The sequence below is a fragment of the Rhinolophus hipposideros genome (genome assembly GCF_964194185.1).
Source record: "Rhinolophus hipposideros genome assembly, chromosome: 5".
Taxonomy (NCBI): Eukaryota; Metazoa; Chordata; class Mammalia; order Chiroptera; family Rhinolophidae; genus Rhinolophus; species Rhinolophus hipposideros.
In genome coordinates this window covers 60,176,420-60,199,911 of record NC_138051.1, presented here as the reverse complement: position 1 = coordinate 60,199,911, position 23,492 = coordinate 60,176,420, and the positions used below count along the sequence as shown (strand labels likewise).

The 23,492-nt window shown below is 49.3% G+C and overlaps 1 protein-coding gene across 3 annotated transcripts in view; it reads right to left on the bottom strand.

Moving 5' to 3' along the window:
* Positions 1-23,492, bottom strand: part of PAQR5 (progestin and adipoQ receptor family member 5) — a 70,183-nt gene continuing 46,691 nt past the window's right edge. For 2 of the 3 annotated variants that reach the window (XM_081048521.1, XM_081048520.1), the window contains exons 4-8: positions 20,947-21,152; positions 16,843-16,969; positions 8,642-8,738; positions 6,598-6,739; positions 1-3,113 (exon numbers count right to left, since the gene is read on the bottom strand). In XM_081048521.1, coding sequence (XP_080904647.1) covers positions 2,872-3,113; positions 6,598-6,739; positions 8,642-8,738; positions 16,843-16,969; positions 20,947-21,152 — 814 coding nt within the window. In that variant the 3' untranslated portion in view covers positions 1-2,871. The remainder of the gene's footprint in view (positions 3,114-6,597; positions 6,740-8,641; positions 8,739-16,842; positions 16,970-20,946; positions 21,153-23,492) is intronic. The other variant, XM_081048522.1, reaches the window with a different exon arrangement.

Genomic DNA, 23,492 nt, shown 5'->3' with positions numbered 1-23,492 from the left:
ACTCCACCTGCCTTCCTCAGAGCCTCTCAGATGAGCAGCGTTCTACTACTTTGAGAAAGATTGCAGCAGACCAAATATTTAAATCACTTTGTACTCAAAAGGCTTAGAAACTTCCCACTTCTAATTCTAATCAACAATGACATATCTTTGGGCTGGCCTGGTGGCGCAAGTGGTTAGAGCTCCGTGCTCCTAACTCCGAAGGCTGCCGGTTCGATTCCCACATGGGCCAGTGGGCTCTACAACAACAACAACAAAAAAAAACAAAAAAACAATGACATATCTTTAGAAAGGTGGAGAGTTAGTCTCTGAAAACTGAGCAGCGGAAAACACTACAATGAGTAAAGGGAGATACAGTTGACTAAATTGCCTCATTCAAACACATTCAAGTTTTATCACAACTATAACATCTGGTAAATTTTAGAGTAGTGTTCTCAAGCAGGCGGAGTGATATCCCATTAGGAGTCTACTGCCCCTACATAATCCCTTTTGAGACAGTGCCAGGGTGACCAATTGCCACCAATAGGAATATGGCACATCTCTAAAGTGTATTGAGATATTGACATTTTTTTGAGAACTACATTGAAAATCTTCAACTGACTCCCTGCCAACCTTTTTGACTTTCTGGGATGACTTGGGCAAAACTATATCCACATCAGACTTAATATTTAATGATAATCGATATATTAGAACCTATTTTCACTCCACATTAGAAACTTCCTAATCAGTGTCCTGCACACTATTATAAAATTTTAATTTGTAATGCTGTCCAAAAGCATACAATGGGACTAAGTTTACCAAGCTTATAAAAACACTATGAAACACCTGGTCTTCTTTTGTTGGCTCAACATTTTATTTTCCTCATTAAGCATGATGAATAAGCAACATCACCAAAGATTAAATAATCTAAAAGTCTTTCAAATGAATCACACATTATCTTCCAATTATTTCTGAGCTGATCGAAGAATACTATTTTGTTATAAACAAGAGTATTTGAAAGGCTTCATGTCTTTGGCATTACTAAAATAGTGTATTTAAACATTGTACCTTTTTTCACTATAAAATTGAAGTTACAGTAAGATGAAATGGAAGCCCACAGACCCTGCTGGAGTACAATCCCACTAATGACATCAGATTGATGCTAAAGAACAAATTTTGTCATGTAGCTTAATTTGGTAATTAGCGTACTACTGTGTCCTAAATTTGGTAATCAATATACCAAAAATGTATCAACCCATATAATTTTATCAGTCTACCTTCCCCAGAGGAAGTAAACAGATAACAAAATGAATGAAATCATATTTCTTGACCACTGTCATCCAATATAAATTGTTCCTTGTCCCCAGAGGACTGGACAAGCTATGTGTAAGGCCATTCAAGCGTGTGGGCCAGTTCACCACAGAAGCAGTATTCTAAGATATGGGGGTGTTCCTGAGTCAGCAAAGAGGATACTGCATTGTGAATGGCCCCTTAAGTCATTAGCAAGTACAGATCAGGGGTTGATGGGCCTCTGTTAAAAACTGTTTTGCATCAGCGTTTCTGTACGCTCTGAAAACACCAAGAAACACTGAAACTTTCATTAGTAATGCAACAGATGAGGAGATGCGCAGTGTTTTAGTACTATGCAGAATGGAGAGCAGGGGACACATCCTTAGGTGGTGAGTTGCTGAAAATTGCATCAATGAAAACAAAGCTGGTAAGCCCAGTGCCTTCTGGAATTCCTGACACCAGCATTTCTTCCAGTTTGGCCTGTGGCGCTTCTGCATTCGAATCACATGGGGACTTGCTGCAGTGCCGATCTCCTCTAGGAAACCTACATTTTCATACTAGTGAAGCACAATCTCCTGGTTTCTCTGGGAATCTGTCACAAGCTCACCAAGTGTTTCTGATTCACAGGAAAGCTGGAAAAATCACTACATTTGACCAATCCTTTGGCAAGGTCTTTAACATCCTCTCAGCACTTGAATACTAAAATTCGCAGCATATTTGCAATGCTGAAGCAACAGCAAATGTATGACATCCCTAAAAGCAGTGCTGTCATTGATTTAAAGGTGACAACTTAGCACAACCAACAGGGATTAATTAGGCAAACTCCCACAGGGTAACACATTTTACCTGCCCTGCATAATACTTTGCATCATCACACTGGCAACAAGAAGAGAAAGCAAAATAGAACAAATTGTACCCAGCCAGAGACTGCGGACGTTTAAGAAAATCCAAATCCATAGTCCAAATCCAAATCCCAAAGACGTGGCAATTTGCACTTTGAAGCAGAATGGACTTGGGGAAAAAGAGGACTCTTTATTTTCATTTCCTTTACTAGGTGGTAAAAGAAACACAACCTCTGCCCAAACCAGGTCTCTTCATTCTGGAGTGCGTTCCCAGTCCCCAGGGCTCCCAGAGACCCAACTTCCTCTTTCTCAGGTCCCCCCACTGACCTTTCTGGCTCATTCTCCTTCCACTGTGGGAACTCTTGGAAGAAGCTTTGCTACGTGAAACTCACTGAATGAAGCGAATTCCATTTTTAAAGAGTAATACTACAAGGGTAGTAAAGCTTACTCCAACTCTTTAAATAGAATTGAAAAACTCATTTTAAATAAATTTAAAACTTAAGGAAATAGTAATGATTTACCTGAACGAGGACCTACTTGAACCCACGCTCCCCTTTTAAAACCACACGTACAGAATCAGTGCACATGCAGAGAATTTTCCCCAGTTAAACACCTTCTTGATATGAACCCACTCAAAAATGCCAGGAACCAATCATTCTGAACATTTTAGGCCACTCTACACTAGTCCCACGCCACCAGCTTATGATGAGGAGGATGTTACAGCTTCGTGGTGACATGTGGCACAAAAAGCTTACGGTCTGAATCATGTTTCTTTTTTATGTAATTCTGGCTCGGGAATCCGATACAGAGCAGCTGAGAAATAAATTATGTTGCTGAGGCTGAAGAGGAGACACAGAAGGATGGCTCCGGCTATCTGCGGGAAAGACAGGGTCCTGGAGTTGGCCAGGATCCATTCCTTCCTCAGATTCTTGTCCAGAAGTATGGCTTCCATCTGCAAGTGCGTGGCCAGGATCACACACACATGGAACAGCTGGTGACTGTGACCTACAGCAAGCACACAAAAGGCCACCGAGATCAGCAAGAAGAAAGGGATGACTACTGACACACGCTACAGCAGGTGTGCTGTAAACATCATGCTGAGTGAAAGACGCCAGACACGAGAGACACAGGCTGTGTAATTTCATTCATCTCATATGTCCAGAAGAGGCAAATCTATAGAGGCAAAACGTAGATTAGCGGTTGCCTTGGGCAGGGGGTGGGAACGGAGATGAATAGCACATGGGCACGAGGGATCTTACTGAGGTGATAAAAATGTTCTACACCTCCTTTACGATGAACCATGTACAACGTGGTAAACCTGCTAAAAATACCATTAAATTGTATAATTGAAATTAGGGAATTATGTGATACGTAAAATATGCTCAATAAATTTCTTTTTTAAATGTAATGTGCGAAAAATTAAAAGGCCATTAGGGCAAACCAAATCCACCAGTCCTGCGTTTCCCGTGAACAACTTAGGCATCATGTGCTGCCAAAGGCCATCTCTTCAGAGCCAGTGCTGACGAGCTCAGATTCTCACTTCAGTGCCAAAGGAGAAGCCAGACAAAGTCTCTGTTGGCCACTTACAAGGTGGTCCTCTCTCTCCTGCTGGTTAATTCCAGACGTGACCAGGAGCTCTTCCTCCCTATGATGGGCAGGACACTAGCTCATGGGTACACGTCCACAGAGGGTGGGGGCTCAGAGGAGGGTGCTGGAACTGGGCAGGTATATTCTCATTTGCTGGCTGGAGAGGAAAGGAGGCCGTTCGTTGCCCAGGGCCAGGGACTGGTTTGGGGGGCAACCTCAGAAACCAGGAGTAAGATGAGAAGACCACATGTGTCATGGGCTGCACTGTGTCTCCCCTTCCAAATTTATATGTTGAAGTACTAATCCCTATACCTCAGAATGTGACCATACTTGGAGATGGGGTCTTTAAGGGATGATTAAATTAAAACGAGGTCACTATGGTGGGGCCCATATGATCGGTGTCCTTATAAGAAAGTAGATTAGGACGCGGACATGTACATACACAGAGGGAAGACCACGTGATAAGAGACGGAGAAGACGTCTGTCCGCAAGCCAAGGAGAGAGGACTCAGACGAAACCAACCCTACTGGCGCACCTGGATTTCAGACTTCCAGCCTCCAGAACAGTGAGAAAATACATTTCTGTTGTTTTTACCTCAGAATGTGACCATACTTGGAGATGGGGTCTTTAAGGGATGATTAAATTAAAACGAGGTCACTATGGTGGGGCCCATATGATCGGTGTCCTTATAAGAAAGTAGATTAGGACGCGGACATGTATATACACAGAGGGAAGACCACGTGATAAGAGACGGAGAAGACGTCTGTCCGCAAGCCAAGGAGAGAGGACTCAGACGAAACCAACCCTACTGGCGCACCTGGATTTCAGACTTCCAGCCTCCAGAACAGTGAGAAAATACATTTCTGTTGTTTAAGCCATCCAGTCTGTGGTTCTTTGTTATGGCAGCCCTAGCAGACTAATACAACACAAGAGTTAAATAAGGGTTCTCCTTCAGTAAAAAACAAAACAAACAAAAACAAACAAAAAAGAGTTCAGTGTTGTGCCCCAGGACTTATCCCAGTAAGTATTCAGTAAATGTATCCCAGGAAGGAACCAGCCTGGCCACCTGCATAGCTGGGCACGAGCAGAGTACGGGATGAGAGTGTAGGAATGGTGGGGCTTCTCCAATGGGTGGCCGATGAGTTCCTGAGGGTAGGGAATGGCCGGCACCACGGTCTGGGTCCTCCCAGGAAGACAGCGTCCTGCAAGTTGCCACCCCTGCCTCAGACCATACTAATGGGCTGTGTACTATTTCCAAATCTGTGTGTGATGCAGCAAAGTGGCGTCTGACCCAGCAGAGAGCTGCGCTCTCCAAGGACACAGGGCCAAACAGAGAGAGGTGACGAGGCTCTCACCAAAGGAGGCTCAAACCTGTCTCCATTAGGACAGGAGATAAAGAGACATTAAAGCATGAGCACTGGACATATGCTCTGAAATGTGGCTGCAGCAGGAAGCGTGGTTTCTACAATCCCGCCTGATAGGAACAGGGAGGAGCTTCCTGTGGGCCCACGTGAACCAAATCCGTCCAGCACTTCCCACTCGGGCTGCTGGAGAGGGAGTCCTACATCTGGCAGACTCCGTGATTTAAGGACAGAGAACTCTCCAAACCTCTTCTTAATGACCTGTCATTAACTGCTGTCTGGAAAATTTCCACTCAGAGGGGTGTATTTCTGTTCTGTATCTCTAGGCCCAAGAGGATAGGATAGAGGTAAAAAAATAAAGTGTTATTATTAAGAAGCTAGGGAGTTGCTATTTTTCCTGTAGCCCCCAGACTTCATCCACAATCACCTCTATTTCATCTGTCTGGGGTTGGGGAGATGGATGTGGTCTGCGGGTTCCTATGGGCAGGTACCGTTTCCCTGGCCCTCTTGTCTCTCTCCTCTGCCCTCTAAGCATTTTGCTTGCAATCCCTCCAGCAGGAGAGAATAAGTAAAGGAGACGAAACTGTAATCAGAATGAACAAAGCAAATGGCCACACAACTTAGGCAGGAGGAGATAGAAAATCATGAACAAAATGGGCATGAGGAGAACCAAGGTTCTGCCCACCACGTGGGGTCTGGATGGCCCTTGAACCACCATGATAGCTTATCTGAGGAGCTCTCATCCCAAGCACATACCAGCCTCACCAGAAGTGTCCCAAGGGTCCCTCCTCCAGCCAGTCCCAGAGCCAGGGTGGGGGAGACACGTTTTGCAGGGCCTGCCCCACTTCCCTAGACTGAAAGGGAAGGTGCCCTCTCTACCAGCAGGTGTAAACCCTGAGGCTCTGACACCAACTGTCCACATCACTTCTCTAACCTTAGTGCTCTCAGGCTCACCTGGAGAATCACACAGCCTCTGAGTGAATGCTGGGCCCAACCCCGCAAGTTTCTGGTCTGGGATGTCTGAGGTGGGGCCCAAGAATCTGCCTATTCCCGGATAATGCTGAAGCTGCTGGTCTGAAGACCATACCTGAAAACCACTGCTCTCCCCTGGCTCCTGGCCCCATTACACCCACCTGAACAAGACAAAGGCAGACACGGTCCCCTCCTCTGCTCATCCCTGCCACGGGGGACCTTCAGAGCCACGTGCACCCTGTCTTTCCTCTTCCTCTCCAGGGCTGCCCTCAAAGGTCATTTAGTAATGGGATTTCATGTTCCAGGTAATAAGGGCACTCCCCTGGCCCCACACCTCCTACCCCACGGTAATGCTTTAGAATCCTAGGCCTCCTGCTCTCCGTTGTCCCCCACCCTCCCTGGCTACATACATCTCCTGTGTGAACTAACCTTGGCCTGCTTTGGAGAACTTCCTGAAGAACGGCCTCTGCCCCTGCCCCTGCCTCTCCTCTCCAACTGCATCTCTGGCGTCAGGGATGGGAGCCCTCCCAGGTGGGCGGCCAAGGGCAGCAGGGCCACTGCACACTCACCAATGTAGTCGAAGCACCCAGGGGCCAGGCGCTCGGGCAGGTGCGCAGAGTAGAAGAAAGAGGCCAGGAGAGTCATGAGCATGTGCTTCTGGTGGTACAAGGAGGCTTCGTTCTGCGCACTCTCCCCTGGGAACAGGAATAGCTGCGGGTGTTTAAAAGAAACATCAGGTCTTGAGAGGAGGCCTTCTTCCTTGTCATTACCGGCAGCCGTCTTGGCACACATGTGGAATCTCCGCAAGCCAAGGCCCCCACCTCCTCAGGGTTGTGGCTTGGAAAGGGAACATTCGGAGACTGTGTGAGCAGAATTCCTACTCTGACTGGGATCAATTGAGACCCAAAGCAATTGTATTTTAATTCCCCAAATGCTCATGAGAGGCTTTTGGGTTATTTAATTCCAAAAAAAAAAATTAGAAGAAGAAAAAAGAGGAGGAAAGGAAGGAAGGAAGGGAAAAAGAAAGGAAGGGAAGGAAAACAAAACCACTGAAGAGAAAAGGAAAGGAAAAGAAAAATCCTATTAGATATATTCCCACTCTTTTTTCTGGAGGTAATGTGTAAGGATAGTAAACAGTGATCATTTCATACTTGAACTCATTTCTAACCAGCACATCTCCTGAATTGATGCTCCTAATTAAGGTTTTAAGGCCCAGAAATCCCTCAAAGGCCTTCTGAATCATCAAAAAGTATTAATTACGGCCATGATACTGTCTGTTTCAGAGGTAATAGTTTTTGTGTTATTGTTACAAATAATGACAGCAGCTACAATCTTGAGAGGTCACAAGGCCAGGCCTTTTATTTGCATTATTTCATAGGCACCTTCATAATTTCCCCATTTTGCAGATGAAAAAGCTGGGCTGGAGGGTGACTTGCAAACCACTAATTAGAAGTGAACTCAGAATCTGGGTCCAGGCAGGCTGATTACAGAACTTGTGCACTCATCACCACTCCATTTAGGGTTAGATCCCTCCCCACTGCCCACTGCACTCATTGTAACACAGAACCTGTGCTGTATGGTTTGGTAGCACGTGGGACTGGCTTGTCCTCTCTGCTCTGTGTCCTTGATTAAGGAGTGGTGGGAATGGGCTGCACCCCCATCTTTGGGTCTCCCTCGGGACCCACAAGGGCAGAGCACAGAGCATGTGCTCAGTGCCCCACTGGGGAAGCCACCTCTGTCCCTCCCTATCTCTGCTTCCTGCATCAGACCCATAGGCTGCCTCTGGGGGGAGATGCCACTCACTGGGCACTGGCCATGTGCCAGGCATTGCTGAGCCCAGCAGATGTGTTGTTTTGATTAATCTCTTCTTCTGTGAAGGAGGGGACGTTAGTCCCATTTACAGACGAGGAAATTGAGACTCAGAAAGGTTATGTGCATTGCCTAAGGCCACATAGCCAGTGACCAATGGTACTAGGATTTGAACTCAGGCCTATCAGATTTGGGAGTACATGGACTTTCCCTCTTCCTGTCTTTCCTCCTATCTCCTCTTCCTTCATGTATTCCATCTAATTCCCATCACTCTTTTAAGAACTTCAGTCATACTTTTCCTTCCCTACTAATAAAATGTTAATTGATGGTATATTTAATAATGCATATTTTGGATTCTTGCCACCAGCCAGTACTTTACACATTATCTCATGTGAAATCCTCCCAGAGCCTGATGAAAGGAGGTGTTATTATCGTGCCCATTTTACACATGAGGAAAATCAAGGCACAGTGATGATAACTTGCCCAAAGATTTGTAGTGAGTAAATATTAGCAATTTGCCTTCAGAACCTGCTCTCCTAGTCACTCTACTAAACCCCAGGCTGCCTCCTCTGCTCAGTCCTCTAAGATTGCTCCTGAGCATCTAGCACATCTCCAATGGCTTGTCAAGGCCTCTGTGTCACGCCGTCTCCTATCTACTCTGCAAATGTCAGTAAGGGGGCACCTGGGTCTCTACTTCCATATGTCCTGTGGTGACCAGTGTGGTGCTCTTGGCCCCAGGAGCTCAGGAAACAGCTGACTGTCTGGTGTTGCCAACAGGCAGAGGAGATGGAGCTGGGCCCTTACCCTGTAGAAGATGGGGAGGGAGTCCCAGGTGTAAGGATAAGCAAACGCAAGGACCCGGAGCGTCTTACAGAGCCTGGGCCTCTGGAGTTCCAGAAACCTAAATCAGGAAGGGAAGGGGGGGTAGAAATGGGAATGAAAGATGCGTTAGTAAAGTACACACACACATATACAAATTAAAAATAACTGAAGGCAAGCAGTCAATAGCAGGCAAGCATTTTTGCACAACCTCCTCCAGCAGTGTCTCCATCAGCCTTTTCCATCCTACCCCCACCCATGGGGGAGTGGCTCAACCTCAGACGTGAAAACATCTCAGGGAAAACCATCTCCTGGTATCCAGATGAAGCCAGGAGGAGCTCTGGGCAGAAGTCCTTCAAGCACCAAGTTACCTAACTGCCAAAGAGCATTTTAGAAGTACAGTGACCACCAGGACAGGGGCACAGGCCCCTGGGGTGAGCACATCTGCAAAGGCTGAGATGCCTAACTAGTCAGATCCACCCCAGTGATGTCTGTGCAAAAGCCCTAGTTCAAGGAGGTCTTTAATTACTCTGAGGGATTTCTAGATTTTTAATATGACACTTGGAGATGTTGGCCTCGGGAAACTGAATAAACATGGTCTTTCCTTCTCTGCTTGTCACCATCCCCACCTGCCTCCAATCCAAAGACAAGTGAGGCCAACATTAACACAAGTGGTACTATCACAGACAGGCAGGTCCTCCAGGATGGGACACAAAGTGGCCTCAGGTGGCTTGGGCCCAGCCTGGGGAGAGGGCAGAGCGGAGGGTGTGGGGAGGGGTCAAGCAGAATGTCTACACAAAACCAGTCCTGAACTACGACTCTGATAAAGGAACGCTCACGCAGGTGGTGAGGCAGATGCTTGCTTCCATATCGCAGTGTGTCGCAGTGGGCTGGGTCCTCCCTTGGTGCCCACAGGGATGCGTGGATGGTGTGCAGAGCCAGGGCGCCGAGGTTTGTGGGGCGGCTGTCCTGGTGTGGTCTGTAGGACAATGGAGGCACTCGGGCCCTCTCAGCCTTCCCCACCGTTCTGCCCTCACCGTGCTCTCCTGCAGGGGTGGGGTCTGTGTCCCACCACCACTCCTCACCCCTGCTCCCTGACTCCCTAGTCCAGCCCACAAGCGTGCCCCTTCTCCCCCAAATGTATCTGCTGCTCCCCCCAACACAGGCCCATTTTCCCTGGCAGGGTATGCGTGTCCCCTGTGAGCCAGTGCAGTCACCTGACCACAGACCCTACTATTGCCTGTATCCTTGGGCATGGGACATGGCAGAGACTCCCACATCTGCCTCCTGGATGGTCGGGAACAGCTCGAGGGCTGGAACTATGTCTGTCCAGGTCTGGGTCCCCTGCACCTAGCTCAGAAGCACGTCTAAGGACATGAACATCACAAGGTTATGTGTTCTGCCAGTCCTCAGGGCTGCTGAACATAGGGATCCCTGTTCGGGGGTAAGAGGCCACCCTGTGGGCCCTGAGAAGCCCCAGGACCTCTAAGGACAAGCTCCAACTTCACTCAAGCGCACAGGCACATCTCTCCTTCTTTCTCAACCCTGCCCATAAATCAGAGAAGTATGAGGTGGGCATAGGGTGGAGAAGGAAAGGAAGCTCAAGGAGAAGGAGGAAGAGAATTAAGGGACCTCATTTCATCATCCCCCCAAACAAGAACCCCAGCCTTGGAGTAAAGCTCAAACCCCAGGATAGGTGAGGCAGCACTCAGCCGTCATGGCACATGCAGTGTTTGACCTGAGCACCCGGGGTTGGAACCTGCCTCTGCCTTTTGTGACTGAGTGACCCTGCAGGTCACATAACCTATGTGCAGCTCAGAAGCCTGGCCTGTAACACTGCAACAACTGTGTCCCTTCATGGACCTGCTGCAAGGGTTTGATGAAATGATACTCACAAGGAACTCAGAACTATGCACAGCACAGACTAACACTCACTAAACAGCAGCTTTTACAAAAACGTGTGTCATGGGACACATTCTACCCCCCCCGCCCCCCTACCGCCCCATCTTGTAGCCACATTGTACCAGAAAATAGAAACAGGAGGGAACAGACAGGTTCTGGGTGATTTGTCTAAAGTCAGATGACTATTAAGAGGTAAAGCTAGGATTTAAACCCAGGGCTGTGTGGCTCCCGTTTCACAGGCCCACCCTCCAGCAGGCTGAGCAGGCCTCAGACCGTTACCCAGCCTTTGTCTGTATCTACGCCCCTCTGCTCCAGGGGGCAAACTGAACACGTTCCCTCTGCCCCAAGAACCAGGGCCTGTCTCAACAGCCTCCAGTCTCCCCTGGCAGATCCAGTCGGAACATGGCAAGTCTGCTCCCTTCTGCCCCATGCACTGCCACTGCCTATCATTTCTGGGTTAAAAGAGGTTTGCTTTGAAAGCATGCTCTTTCTGTTACCACTTACACAGGAAGAAAGCTGGATCAGGCTGATGAGGGCCATCACCCAAACCATGGATTTCCTGTGTCTTGAGACATTGCGACCGGCCTGATAAAGTGCTTCCCCAGGGGCAAACGAATCAGCCTCTCCAGCTGCAAAGCTGAGTCTACGGGGGAAAAAAAGGAGAAAAAGCAGAACAGAAGAGAGACAGCAACAGAGAATAAAAGGCAGAAGGGCCAGCAGGCACTAAGAAGGGTCTTCTACTACCAGAGTGCAATTCCAGATTATGCCACAGGGTGTCGCCACAGTCAGAGATTCTGAGAGGGAGGGACGGGAGCCTCAATTCTGCGAAGTACATCAGACCTCAAAGCTCGGCCTGATATGGCAATCCCTGTACCCCAGAGGTGAGGGGCCAATTTACAGGGTGGCAGGCCTCCTTTGTCTAGAACCAGGTTGGCAGGAAACACCGGATTTCGGGAGAAGCCTCCATCAATACCAGTTTGTTCTAAAAATTGATCAATCTTGTTGCAACAAAGCTGGAAGGATTTGCAAGGGAATTCTGGAACTAGTGCTTGAAACTATTGGGCCTTTGCAAACATGATTCTATTGCAGAGGGGTGCGTGTATGTGTGTGTGTGTATGGGGGGAATGGGTTATGGCTGTTTTGTTTTTGCCTGGGTAACACAGCAGGGATGTGGACATTTGCATGTGCTGGCCCCTGGCCCTAGCAGCATTTTGTTAACTGACCGAGAACCTCTGACCTCCAGATGTGTCTGCTGAGCCTCCTGTCTCCGGCTCTGACCTCCAACCCCCCTTCCAGGCCTGCTCCATGCTGCTGTGCCCTGCCACAGCACCATTGCTAGAGTGTGGCTCACTTTCCCCCACTGATGACAATTCTTTTCTGTCCCTCATAGCACTGACCACAAAGCATTTCACTGAGCAAGTATTTGGGTGCTGTGGATGGATGAACAAAACAGTCCCTACAGTGACTCGTTCTGCATACTAAGCACCATGTAATTACTTCCTAAGGGAGTGATGCCTTCTTGGGCTTTTGGGCGGTTGGCAGCTATGAGCGGGCCCGTTCTCCATCACCTCACCTGGCTCTAAGAGCCACAGAGAGGTCACACATTCCCTCATTCCCCCTCTCAAGTGCTACAGAAGGAAGCAATTTTCTGGAATATTATCTGCCATAAGAAAAGATGAAATAGTGCCATTTGCAGCAACATGGATGGATCATGAGATTATTATGCTGAATGAAAAAAGTCAGACGGAAAAAGTCGAGAACTATATGATTTCACTGATATGTGGTATATAAAATTGTAAACAACAAGATAACAAGACAAACAAATGAAGAAACAAAAACTCATAGACACAGACAATAGTTTAGTGGTTACCAGAGGGTAAGGGGGTGGGGGGTGGGAGATGAGGGTAAGGGGGATCAAATATATGGTGATGGAAGGAGAACTGACTCTGGGTGGTGAACACACAATGGGATTTATAGATGATGTAATACAGAATTGTACACCTGAAATCTAACTTTACTAACAATTGTCACCCCAATGAACATTAATTAAAAACTAACAAATATAAAACCCACAGCTAATAAATACATGTTTACATGTGTGTTAAGCACTTCAGAGTTATTTAAAGTTAAAAGCCTAGACTAGCTTCTGTTATATCAGGTACCTCTTTCTGTCAGTGTGGTCAACGAATTCAGCATTACTATTGGTCTGAAGAAACCTATCGAGAAAGTAACTAGAGCAAAGATACCACTATGCCAGGGCCGATTACAAATGAAATGTAGACTTTCTGTACCATCGTTCTTTTCTCATTAGTAAATACATGATTGTCCACACATAAATATCATTTATTGGCTTGCTAATTGTTTAGTAAGAGAATCTGTGTCTGTCTTTCTCTACCTGGACTCAATGTCATGCCTCTGAAGAAAAATGTCTGAGTATGAAAGCATGAGCTCATCTCTATCTTCAGAACAATTTTTATCTTGGAAATAATAATTAGCTTTTAGAAGATGATGTTCCCTGGGCCTTTGTTCTTACCAGGCAGCTATAAGCTCAGACAGACAACTGCTAACAACAATTAAGCCAACTTTTTAATACACAAGTCAGCATCATTGGTTTTATTAGCTCCTGAATTTTTCTCCTGTATGTGTGCAAACAGAAATAAATTGTGTGTTCAACTCCACCCCCACCCCGAAAAAAGTAAGCAATTTTCTAGACCATGTTCATTTGAACTAAATTCCATGATAATAAGGACTAAAAACAAGGCAGGGGAGTCTACAGTTCGCTATGTGGCATCTACCTTGAGGACGTGGACTGTGATGGAGTGAACGCCATTTAGACCAGGATAGCCTGGCGAGCATGGGAAGAAGGAGAAAGCTGCTAATGAGGTGCCTGGTCTCCCGCCGAGCCCAGAGAAGGAGAAGGTGGTTCTCTGCCACTCCTGGCCATAACATGGACTCACGGAGCACGAGGGAGAAACAGGAGAGAAATCTCAGAAAAGACAGTGGCACTGCAAAATGTCCAAACCAGAAAGAACTCACAGGACATCTCCTCAGATGCCTTTGTTTACGGTGTGGACACTGAAGCCCAGAGGGGCAGTGAGTGGCCCGAGGCCACACCGCAGGTCTATGAAATCCGGGACTCCAGAGGGCCCTGGCTTCCTCTCCACCTGCTTCTCTTCTTTGCCCAGGAGTCATCTCCCTCACTCCTCAGACACTGACGACAATGAAGATAGGGCATGATGACAAAGGGCACAGGCCTTGTCCTCATGGAACGGATAGAGAACAAGGTGAGGAGAAAACGTAAGGGCCCTCAGAATAGGACGTCCTTCTCCACCTCTGGCTCTGAGAACATGGTGTTTGCCGCCTTCCTTCCCTTCTGTTCCAGCACAGCACCCATGCCAGTGGTTGTTACCACACCTGGAAGCCCCTTCGGGCATGGAGGCTGAGTCCACGGAATTGTCTTCCGGGGAAGATTCCTGTTTGTCCTGAGCACAAGGCCAGTGCTCAGCAGGACACGAGGGGCTTCAAATCCCCAGCGGCCTTCGGAGCCCCTCTCCAGTTGCTCTCCCCCTTGCAGCTGGGCAGGCTCTGGAAACCCTGAAGCTCCTTGCTGCCTCCCAACAGTCTCATTTTCTCCGGCCCCCTCACCTTTGTCCAGGCTGTTTGCTCTGTCCAAAGTTCCTTCTCTCCTTTCCAGCTAAAGTATTCAACTTCGCGCAATACTCCGCCCTAATGCCACTTTGCAGAACCCGGGGGATCCAGGCAGCTGTCATTTTGTATTATCATTATTTGTTTACATTCCATTCCATAATGCTACACTCTAAAGGCCATTTGCCCTGGCCTACCGAGGAAATGACGACTCCCACCTGGACTTTTGGGGGGGTCTGCGGTCCCTCTCTCCTAGTGCACTGGGTGCTCTCTGAGGGCAAGGACTGTGCCTCACTCCTCCTGGCATTCCCAGATCTTAATATGATGCCTGGAGCGTGGCAGGCATTTAAGGAATGCTGAGTGGTTGGTTGGATGGATGGGTGAACAGATGTACAGACAGACGGATGGATGGACGGACGGATGGATGGACAAATGGATGGTTAGGTGGATGGATGGAATAGACACAGATGCGTCCCATAAATAAACAGAAGTCATCCATTTCACTGACAAGAGAAAAGCGCCCAAACACAGGCATTCAAGACATTTCTGGCCAACCCGCCCTGCCAAACAAGTTTGTCCAAAGGTACTAGGTGGGCGTGCCACATGCAAAAGACCTATTCATTGTCCCTGAACAATGGTGGGGGGGGGACTCCCGGTGAGAAGGAAATAATCTACTCTGGTGGCTTATAGGTAACTCGGGAAGCTGGAACAACAACAACAAAAAAGCAGCAAATGTTCCAAGAATTTGCACTGGGCATTCATGAGAAAGCAGTCCAGGATCATGAACCCTGGGATTGTTTCTTCCACACCCAAGAAGCCTTCCCAGCCCTCTCAGCCCAGAGTGCTCACCTCCCTCTGATCCTAAATCCCAACCACCAGAGCTATATAGCCCTACAGGAGCTGACCAGACAGGACTCGTCCAATGACCAGACCCAGGTGTGTCCGGGTCCCTGGACCATGCCACCGTTCGTGAGCCCACACATCCGGGCACAGTGCCTCCCAGGCATGCTTCACCTCTCTCAGGAAGTTTGCATCCTTGTTACTTTTCTATGTGTTACTCCTTGTCTCACCCAAAGCAGGGACTTACTCGCTCCATCATCGGTGCAGCCCTCCCAGTCAGCCCTCTGTGCTGGCCTGGGACAGCTGTGCTTCAGAAAGGGCTTTTAATCACCAGGGTGCTTGAGGAATTGGGGGAGAAGTAAATAATCACCCTATGACATCTGATTCTATTTTCTACCCTGTGGGCAGATCCTATCTCCTCACAGATTTAGGGGAGCTCTGTGATTTCCAGGAATAGGGAAGAGAGACTTCACTGCCCCCACCCCATGCCCGGGCTTTTCTATGGGACAAAGTAACACAAAACCCAGAGTTGAGACTGTGCCTAGAAAAGAGCCTCAAGTCCACGAAAGCAACTGCACGCTCCAACCTGTCCCAGGACAGGTGAGTGGAGGGCAAATTGGGGCAAGCACTTCTGATGCTGCTTAAAAATCTATCCTTCCATTCTTACAGAAAACCAGTTTGTCAAGTTTGTGAAACTTGCCTACCTCTCTGTCCCATAAAACCTGTCACCCAAAGAAAGCTAGAGCCCAAATCACTGGAGACAAGTTACAGAAGCATGCCTCTCCCTCCCCCCACTTTCTCCTGGGCAGAGGGAGAGTAGACGACTGCAGGTAATAGTAATTCTTTGAAGCCTGCAGACGTCTACCAGGAAGACTCAAACTGGTCACTGGAATTGCGGTTGAGAGGATGGATGGTTGGGTGCCAACTGCCAGCCTACCTTGGAGCCACCAAAGGCCCCCAGCCTGGGAAGAACCCAGCACCCTGGCACCATCTAGAAATGCTGTTGCCCTGACACCACCATTTGAGAGGTTTCCTAAATAATTTAGGGAACTGGAACTTTGGGCAGTCACTTTTACAAAGAGCTGAATAAACTAGTGTAGTTATCCTCAAAACAATGTCTCTTGCACTCACTCCAATAAGCTTTCTTGAGTGAAAGGAAAAAAAAATAGAGGGACTTAGAGCCGGGGAGCTGGGCGTGACTCATGGCCATGGAGCTTCCCCTGGAGGGAAGTGTCCAACATGGGAATCTCATCCTTCACCCATCACTCGTATCTAGAAGCAGGCCCAGTCATGAGTAGCAGACTTCCGGTTTATGGGGTGCTCCCACTGATAGGGTCATATCATATGGGGACCAGGCTTGTGCTGGGCATTCTGGGTACATATGTTACCTGTAATCCTTACATCGATTTCAGAAGGTAGATGTGTTGGTCCCATTTTACAGATGAGCAAACTGAAGGTTAAGGAGGATAAGTGATTGTCTCGTAACAGGACCAGCTACATAAATTGCAGGGCCCACTACAAAGTGAAAGTGTAGGACCCTCTTTTTAAAAATCGTTAAGAATGTTAGGACAGTAATAGCAGAGCCTTAAACCAAGTATGGAGTCCTTCTGATCCTGGGGCCCTGAGCAATTGCACAGGCTATGTGTGCCCGTGAAGCTGGTCCCGCTCAGCCACAGGAAGTCCATGTGGAACTGAATGCCAGGCTCCTGAGTGCCTCTTCTGCTGTCCCTTCCCACAGTCCATGGAGCTGCATGCGAGGTTCCCTTCCCCATCCCCCCTGAGATACAGTGGCCACTTACCTGGAGTAGCAGGAGAGGCCGGTGCTGACGATGGTGTTCAACACAGCCAGGGTCACGTAGAAGTCACGGAAGGTGGTACACACCAGCACATCAGGGAACGCATAGGCAGAGTAGGCGATGGCTGAGCCTGGGGAAGAAAAACCAGCCTTGCGCAAGAAGCCACGACTCGACTTGGCACTGTCTGGACTCCTCGGGAAGCCCAATCCCTGAGTCTGGCTGAGCCTCACCATCCCCACAGACCACGAGCAGTTCTGCCACTACACCCTTCTGGGGCCACCACCCCTGCCCGGATGTCCTCCTTTCTCTTCTCTGCCTACCCAGATCCTATCCTGAGAACTTACATTGCTCCACAGGCTTTACATATATTAACTTGCATAATCTTTACAACCACCATCCTGCACTAATTCTCCTTTTACAGATGACGAGACGGAGGCGCAGAGCGGTTGAATAACTCACCCAGGGGCACACAGCTAGAAAGGAGCAAAGCCAAGCTTCAAGCGCAGGCAGTTCAGCGACAACCCCTGCTTTTAATTACATGCCATGGTTCATGATGACACCCCAGCGTGCTCAGCTTTGCTCTGCATGTGATATTTTGCCTGTCCGATAGCATGGGGTGTTCCTTGTGGAAAAGTCAAGGTTGTAGGAGGGAGGACCTTTGCTGAGGTGAGGTGAATCATATCAGCGGGCCGCCAGACTGGCTTCCTGAAAGGCTGCGTGTAAGAGGCTAGCTCAGTGGTTTGCTTTGTTTTAGGTTTTGGTTTGTGAGAGAAGGGTTAAGTAAGGACTTTCACAAGGCCTATCTGCTGCAGCTTTCATGTGAAAGTACTACTGTCCTTTTCAAAGTGGCCGGGGGTGTCTGGGGGCCTCTCCAGGTCCCCTCACCTGCTGAGGTCTGTTCTGGGAGAGCCGCCGCAGGCCATTCAGCCCAGGGTCTATGTGTTTGTTATTCCAAACACATAGAAACTTGGCATTCTAGCTTAAGGTTGAAACATGACTCAGGCCACACAATCTTTGCTTCTGATCCCATTTGACAGATGGAGTCTAGTGAACCCAGGTAATATCCCTAGGGTCACACAGGCTTAGAACTGCACCTCCTGGATACAGTGCTCCCCATTCTAGCAGTCCGCCTGTGAGATTTCAGCTGGGAACTGCCTCTGGGAGGACAAACTCTTCCCTCAGCCTGATAATATGGGGAAGTTTCCATCTGGACCAGAATATATTTGCTCTGTGTATGTTGACGAGGGCCTAGGTGCCAAGCTCCGTGGGCGATACAAGAGTGAGGTGCCTCAGACCCTGCCAGAAACTGCAGTGGGAAGCAAAACGGATCAGCGCCTCCAGACAAGTTGCAGTGTGAGATAGGCATTCAGGATGCGTGGGCATCCAGCAAACAGGCTGACCTGGGAAGCCTCCTTAGGAGGTGGGGGGTTCTGAAAGGGGCCTGAGGGCAGGAAAGGCTGTCCAGGGAGCAGAATGGGGGATGGCATTGGATGTCAGACTAAGGAAAATGAACTTCCTCTTTCAGGCAATAGGAACCAACTGGAAGGTTTCTGAGTGGGGGATTAAGGTGACCCAAACCTACAGGGTGACCTAGAAAGAGGAACAGCTGGAAATCAGGGGGTAGCTGGAGCAAAGCCACCCTCCAAGAATTGAGGGTTTCTGCAGGGTCGGAGGAATGAGAGTGGAGGAGAGGCGGCTGCAGACATGAAGCTAGGCGTCCCGGTGGAATCCAGGAGTTCTCACAATCACTAGACCTTCCTTCCCTGTTTACTGAATACCCCACATCAGGCACTGGGCTATGGGCTGGGAAGCCAAATGTGAAAGATACATGTCTGTATTCAGGGAGAGCAGAGATGAAGGGACCACTGACAAGACTGGGAACTAGAGCCACATGGAAATGGATCCACGCCTGGGGGTTTGGAGGAAGCCATAGGCAGGGGCCCCTCAGGCTCCTGGGGCCCTGGCTCTGCCATTGACAAGCTGTGTGACCTGAGTGACTGCCCTTCACTGTGCCTCATTATTCTCCCCTATAGCGTGGGTATAATGATGGTCCTTACCTGAGGGCACTGTTCTCAGGGGAACTACCTTATCGTGGTGATGGCTGCCCTCCCACGCTTACTAAGCACCAGGCACTGCCGGATGCGCTTCACTTACAAAACACATGTAATCTTCATAATACTCCCATGAGAAAGATATTATGCCAATTTTTTGGATAATAGGATTGAGGCTTGAGGAGGTTAAGAACCTTGCTCAATAGCATGTAACTATGGGGGTGGGGTGGCAGTCAGGCCACCAATACCGTGTTACGCCACGCCCTGAGCACATGTGTCAGTGCTCAGCGTAGAGCCTCCGACAGGCTTGCTCTTGTCATAGTGAGTCTGGGCAGGTGGCTGAGGGCTGTGGACGCTGCCAGGCTAAGGAGTTTGGATTTCATCCCAGGAAATCGGGAACCCTGAAAGGTTTAAGTGGGAAGGGTGCCGTGGTCAGAAGGTGTTGTATAAACCTCCCAGCACAGCTGGAAATGGGAGTTTGGGGGACAGAGAGGAAGCCATTGCAGCAGTGCAAAGGAGAAGCATGGGGTCTGAGCCAAGCGGGGGGGGCAGAGCCGATTGGAAACGTAGAGAAGAGACGCAACTGAACGTGCTGATTAGAGAGGATGGTGGAAGCGGGATGAGTGGGAGGGAGAGGGATTACTTATAGATTTGGATTACTTATAGATTACTTATAGATTTCTTATAGATTACTTATACGATTGAGGATTACAGGATTACTTATAGATTTCTGACTTGAAGGGCAGGGGCAGGCTAATGTGGAACGTCTCAGTCACAAGGCTTGATGTGGTGTGGACCTCAGGTAAGCAATTTAAACTAGAGATGGGGGTTTGGGAGCGCCTCCCCCTGACGTGTTAGTGGATAGCGTGAGCACAGAGATCACCCAGGGAGGTGGGCCCAGCGACTGGTTCTGAGCTCAGCCATACACAGAGGAGAGCAGAGGAAGGGGACCCAGCAAAGGAGAAGGAGAAAGGAAGGGAGTGAGGCGACAGGGGCCAGAGAAAGACAGGGGGTTTGAGGAGCACACAGGGGACCTGCACCAAAGGCTGGTGAGAGAGCCTGTGCAGCTGGGCCTCAGGAGAAGGCTGGGGCCTGGCAACTAGCTTCAGTGAATGGTGGCACTGAACAGCAGAGCACTGAGGAGTGGGAGGTGAGGCAGTAAAGCGTGCGTGTGTGCGTGTGTGTGTGTGTAACATGAAGGAAGAATGAAGGGGGAATGGGACGGAGGTGGAGGTGGGACAGCCTCTTGGGCAAGGGAAGACGATGCCTTTGCCTTCACACCTAGAGCAGGATCAGGAGGAAGAAGAGGCGAGAACTGGGATACCAGGGGACAGACAGACGCCCACAAGTGGGGAAAGGAGAGGAGACAGGAGGGGGCATCATAGATAAAGGACAACAAGGAGGTGGGAGTGTCCACACCCAACCTCACCAGCTCTGGGTGAGCCCCTGTTCCTGTGGTACTGGGAGCAGACTGCAAACTCCGCTAAGCCCCTGGACCAATGGGCTGTGTGACCCCCTCCCTTCTCTGCCAGGCATGGCAGAGACCAGCGCTGATGGGTACACCTGGCCTGTGGGAGCAGATTGTTTGTTTCAAAGAACTTACGAGCTGATTGTTAAACATAGCCATCATTAAAAATTAAATGACATAAACTTACAATTAAAATGAATCATATTAATAAAAGTAATAACTATTCAATTAACGTAACTACTGCATCTGTATAGAGGAATTACTATGTACTGTGTGCCTCTCCCCACGCCTGGGCTCAGTGAGGTCATGGTGGGAGCCTGAAGTTGGCCATAGCGGGAGTATTTACACCACAAACCAACGACCACCCCAGGTCAGGGCTGTTGTCCTCAGAGAACCAGTTGTTAAGTACTGCCAGCACACCTTTGCCCAAGTTGCTTAGAAAACACTCATCGGGAACCTGGACAGGGCACTGAATCCCCATGACTCTTCTGCCAGCCCATGAAAGCCTTAGGGTGACACTAGGTCCCAGGGGAGGGGACAGGTAACTCAGTCCCAGGAGAGGGGAGCAGAGAGCAGGGCCTCACATACCCAAGCTGAAGAGGTTCACAGCACCATAGTCCAGGAAGTAGCAGATGTGCCGCACGTTTTTGGACATGGAGCTAAAGGTGTGTGCACAGCTGGATACCAGGGGATACACGCAGCTGGTGCTCATGTACACGAGTAGAGGCCAGGAGTAGTTGTCATTCTCGACATCTGTCACATACAGAGTGGTCACAAACCTCCACGTGAAGAACCTGGAACACAGTGTGACCCACTCAATCCCGGGGGCTGGGGCTCCTTGGATACTCTCCACTTGACTATCTTCTGTCTTCTGTTCCCCGCAGATGACCCATCCCTACATGTTCTCACTTTGGTGAAATGCCACGGGAGGGTGAGTGGGGTCCTTTTCTGGTTGGGAAGAGGCAAGAGGGGGAAAAAAAAAGCCTTTTGCCCAGTTCCCTCCTCCAGCTTATGGTGACATCCCTCTTACAACATCTTGCCCAAGTGATTCTCCAGCCTCAACTTGCAAGCTTCCAGGGATGGGAAGCTCAGCGCCTCACAAGGCAGCTCTGAGTATTGGAAAGTTCTTCACTGAGCTGCCATCTGTCTCCTTGGAATCTGTCTTCATTTGATCAGCCCTAGTTCTCCCTGACGGGACCATAGAAAACAAACCCATCAAACATCTTCAAGCAGTCTTTATAAGACCTCCCTACCCCTTTGAACTTCACACTAAACAATCCCGGGGCATTGAACCATTCCTCATAAGATCCATGTTTGGCCTGGTCACCATCCCTGTGGTTATCTATGTCCCCTTACAGAAGGCTCCTCAAACAGAAGCCAGCCCCAGGTGGGGCCTTGAAAGTCTAGAAGAGAACAGGATGTTTTTCTCCCTCTTCTTTCACACTAGTCTTCCACTGACCTCACAATCACGTTTCTGAGTGGCCGAGGCCCACGCTGACTCTCAGCTGAGCCTGGGTCTCTGGGCTCCATCTCTACACAGAGATATTGCACAGTTCTGTGTCAGACCTACCTAACCCATAATCCAGGCAAGGGGCTCCCTCTTCCAGGGCTGCCCACTTCCACATACTGCTTGAGAGCCAGCCCCCTTCCCTGGAGCTCTCCCAGGATAGGAAACGACAAAGCTTTTCACGCAGGAACCCCTGGAGCACCACTAAACCCTCTGGCTGTACCTGTGATCTTTTTCCTCATGTCCCAGCAGAAACAAAGCATAAGCTATTTGCTGTTTCTGAAAAAATATCCTTTGATCATCTCGAGATTATTCCCTAGTCCCCTTTCCTTAGGGCATCTTACTCCTGGCTCTCCCCAGCCCTCCTGATACTCTGCGTTGCTCAGTTGGGCCTGGCAGGGTAGCAGGTATGTACGCAATGGGGCGCCTCAGCCAGCACGGTTCAGCTGTCAAAGAGCTAAGAAGTCATCGCACAGGACCTGCGCATGCGGCTCAGGCCCCACTAACAAGGATGTTTGGCCAGCACTCTTTGTAGCGGTACAAACTTCAAAACTGCCACCTATGGTTCATCCATAAAATGGACACCACGCAGCTGTTCCAAAGCCTGAGAGGCTGTGGGTCAGACAGAGCTCACTGAGGGGGCACGGGAAGAGCAGTGCGGGAAAGACCTAGGTGCTGGACACAGACACACAGAGACACACGCACAGGTCACAGATGTTCTGATTCTAGGAGAGCTCTGGGAGCAGGTCACCTGGAGGCTCAAGGGAGAAGAGGGGCCAAGGGAGATGCCGACTCTATTCCCTTCTGCAAGTCCCTATTTGTTAGCATTTAGATTTTTTAAAGTTCACTCAGGCTTACTTGAATTTAAAATGACCAACAGCCTCCTTGGGCAGGATTTTGCTGCCACCCTGACCAGTTGGCGGGCCGTAGGCTTCTTTACAGGGCCTAGTTCACCACAAGCCTAAACGCTCTCTCCTCCCCGGGGAGATTTCTGGCACCTTCCTCTGAGTTGTGGCTCTGGGTCTGTCTCTGGCTTCTGATGGAGCACACTGCATTCCTTGGGCCCATCTCCACCTTCATACACTTTCGGTCCCTCCTACAGTCTCGATTTCTTTACCACTGAGTCCAGAGACCAGCCTGTGACAGAACTTGCTGCGTAATGTAAGCAAGTCAGACCCTTCTCAGGGCCACAACTTTGTCAGTGGTGGTCTGAGTGGGATGGTGGCCACCATGACCACTGAGGGCCTTCCAGCTCTGATATCCCATGACTCGGCCTCTGACTCCATCTCCTCTCGTCGTGCACAGGCATGAGGTGTGTCAAGCTGCTCTTACCTCCTTCCCACTCCCCCTTTCTCAGTAAGGTCTCTCTTCACCTTCCTGGCAACTCTCATGTGTGCATACACATTCATGCCAGAGCTTTGCTCTCAGCTGCTTAAACTATTAAACTACTGCCTGAGCAAGTGCCTACAGCTGCTGTGTGGCTCTGGAACAATGATGGGGCACCCACAGCTCTGGGCCCAATGCCTTTTCCAATGTCTTCTCCCATAATGCTCGCAGCAACCCTGGGGGAGGTGCAGACTACCCTCCTGTTTTGCAGATGGGAAAGTGTGAGGCTCAGATAGGCTGG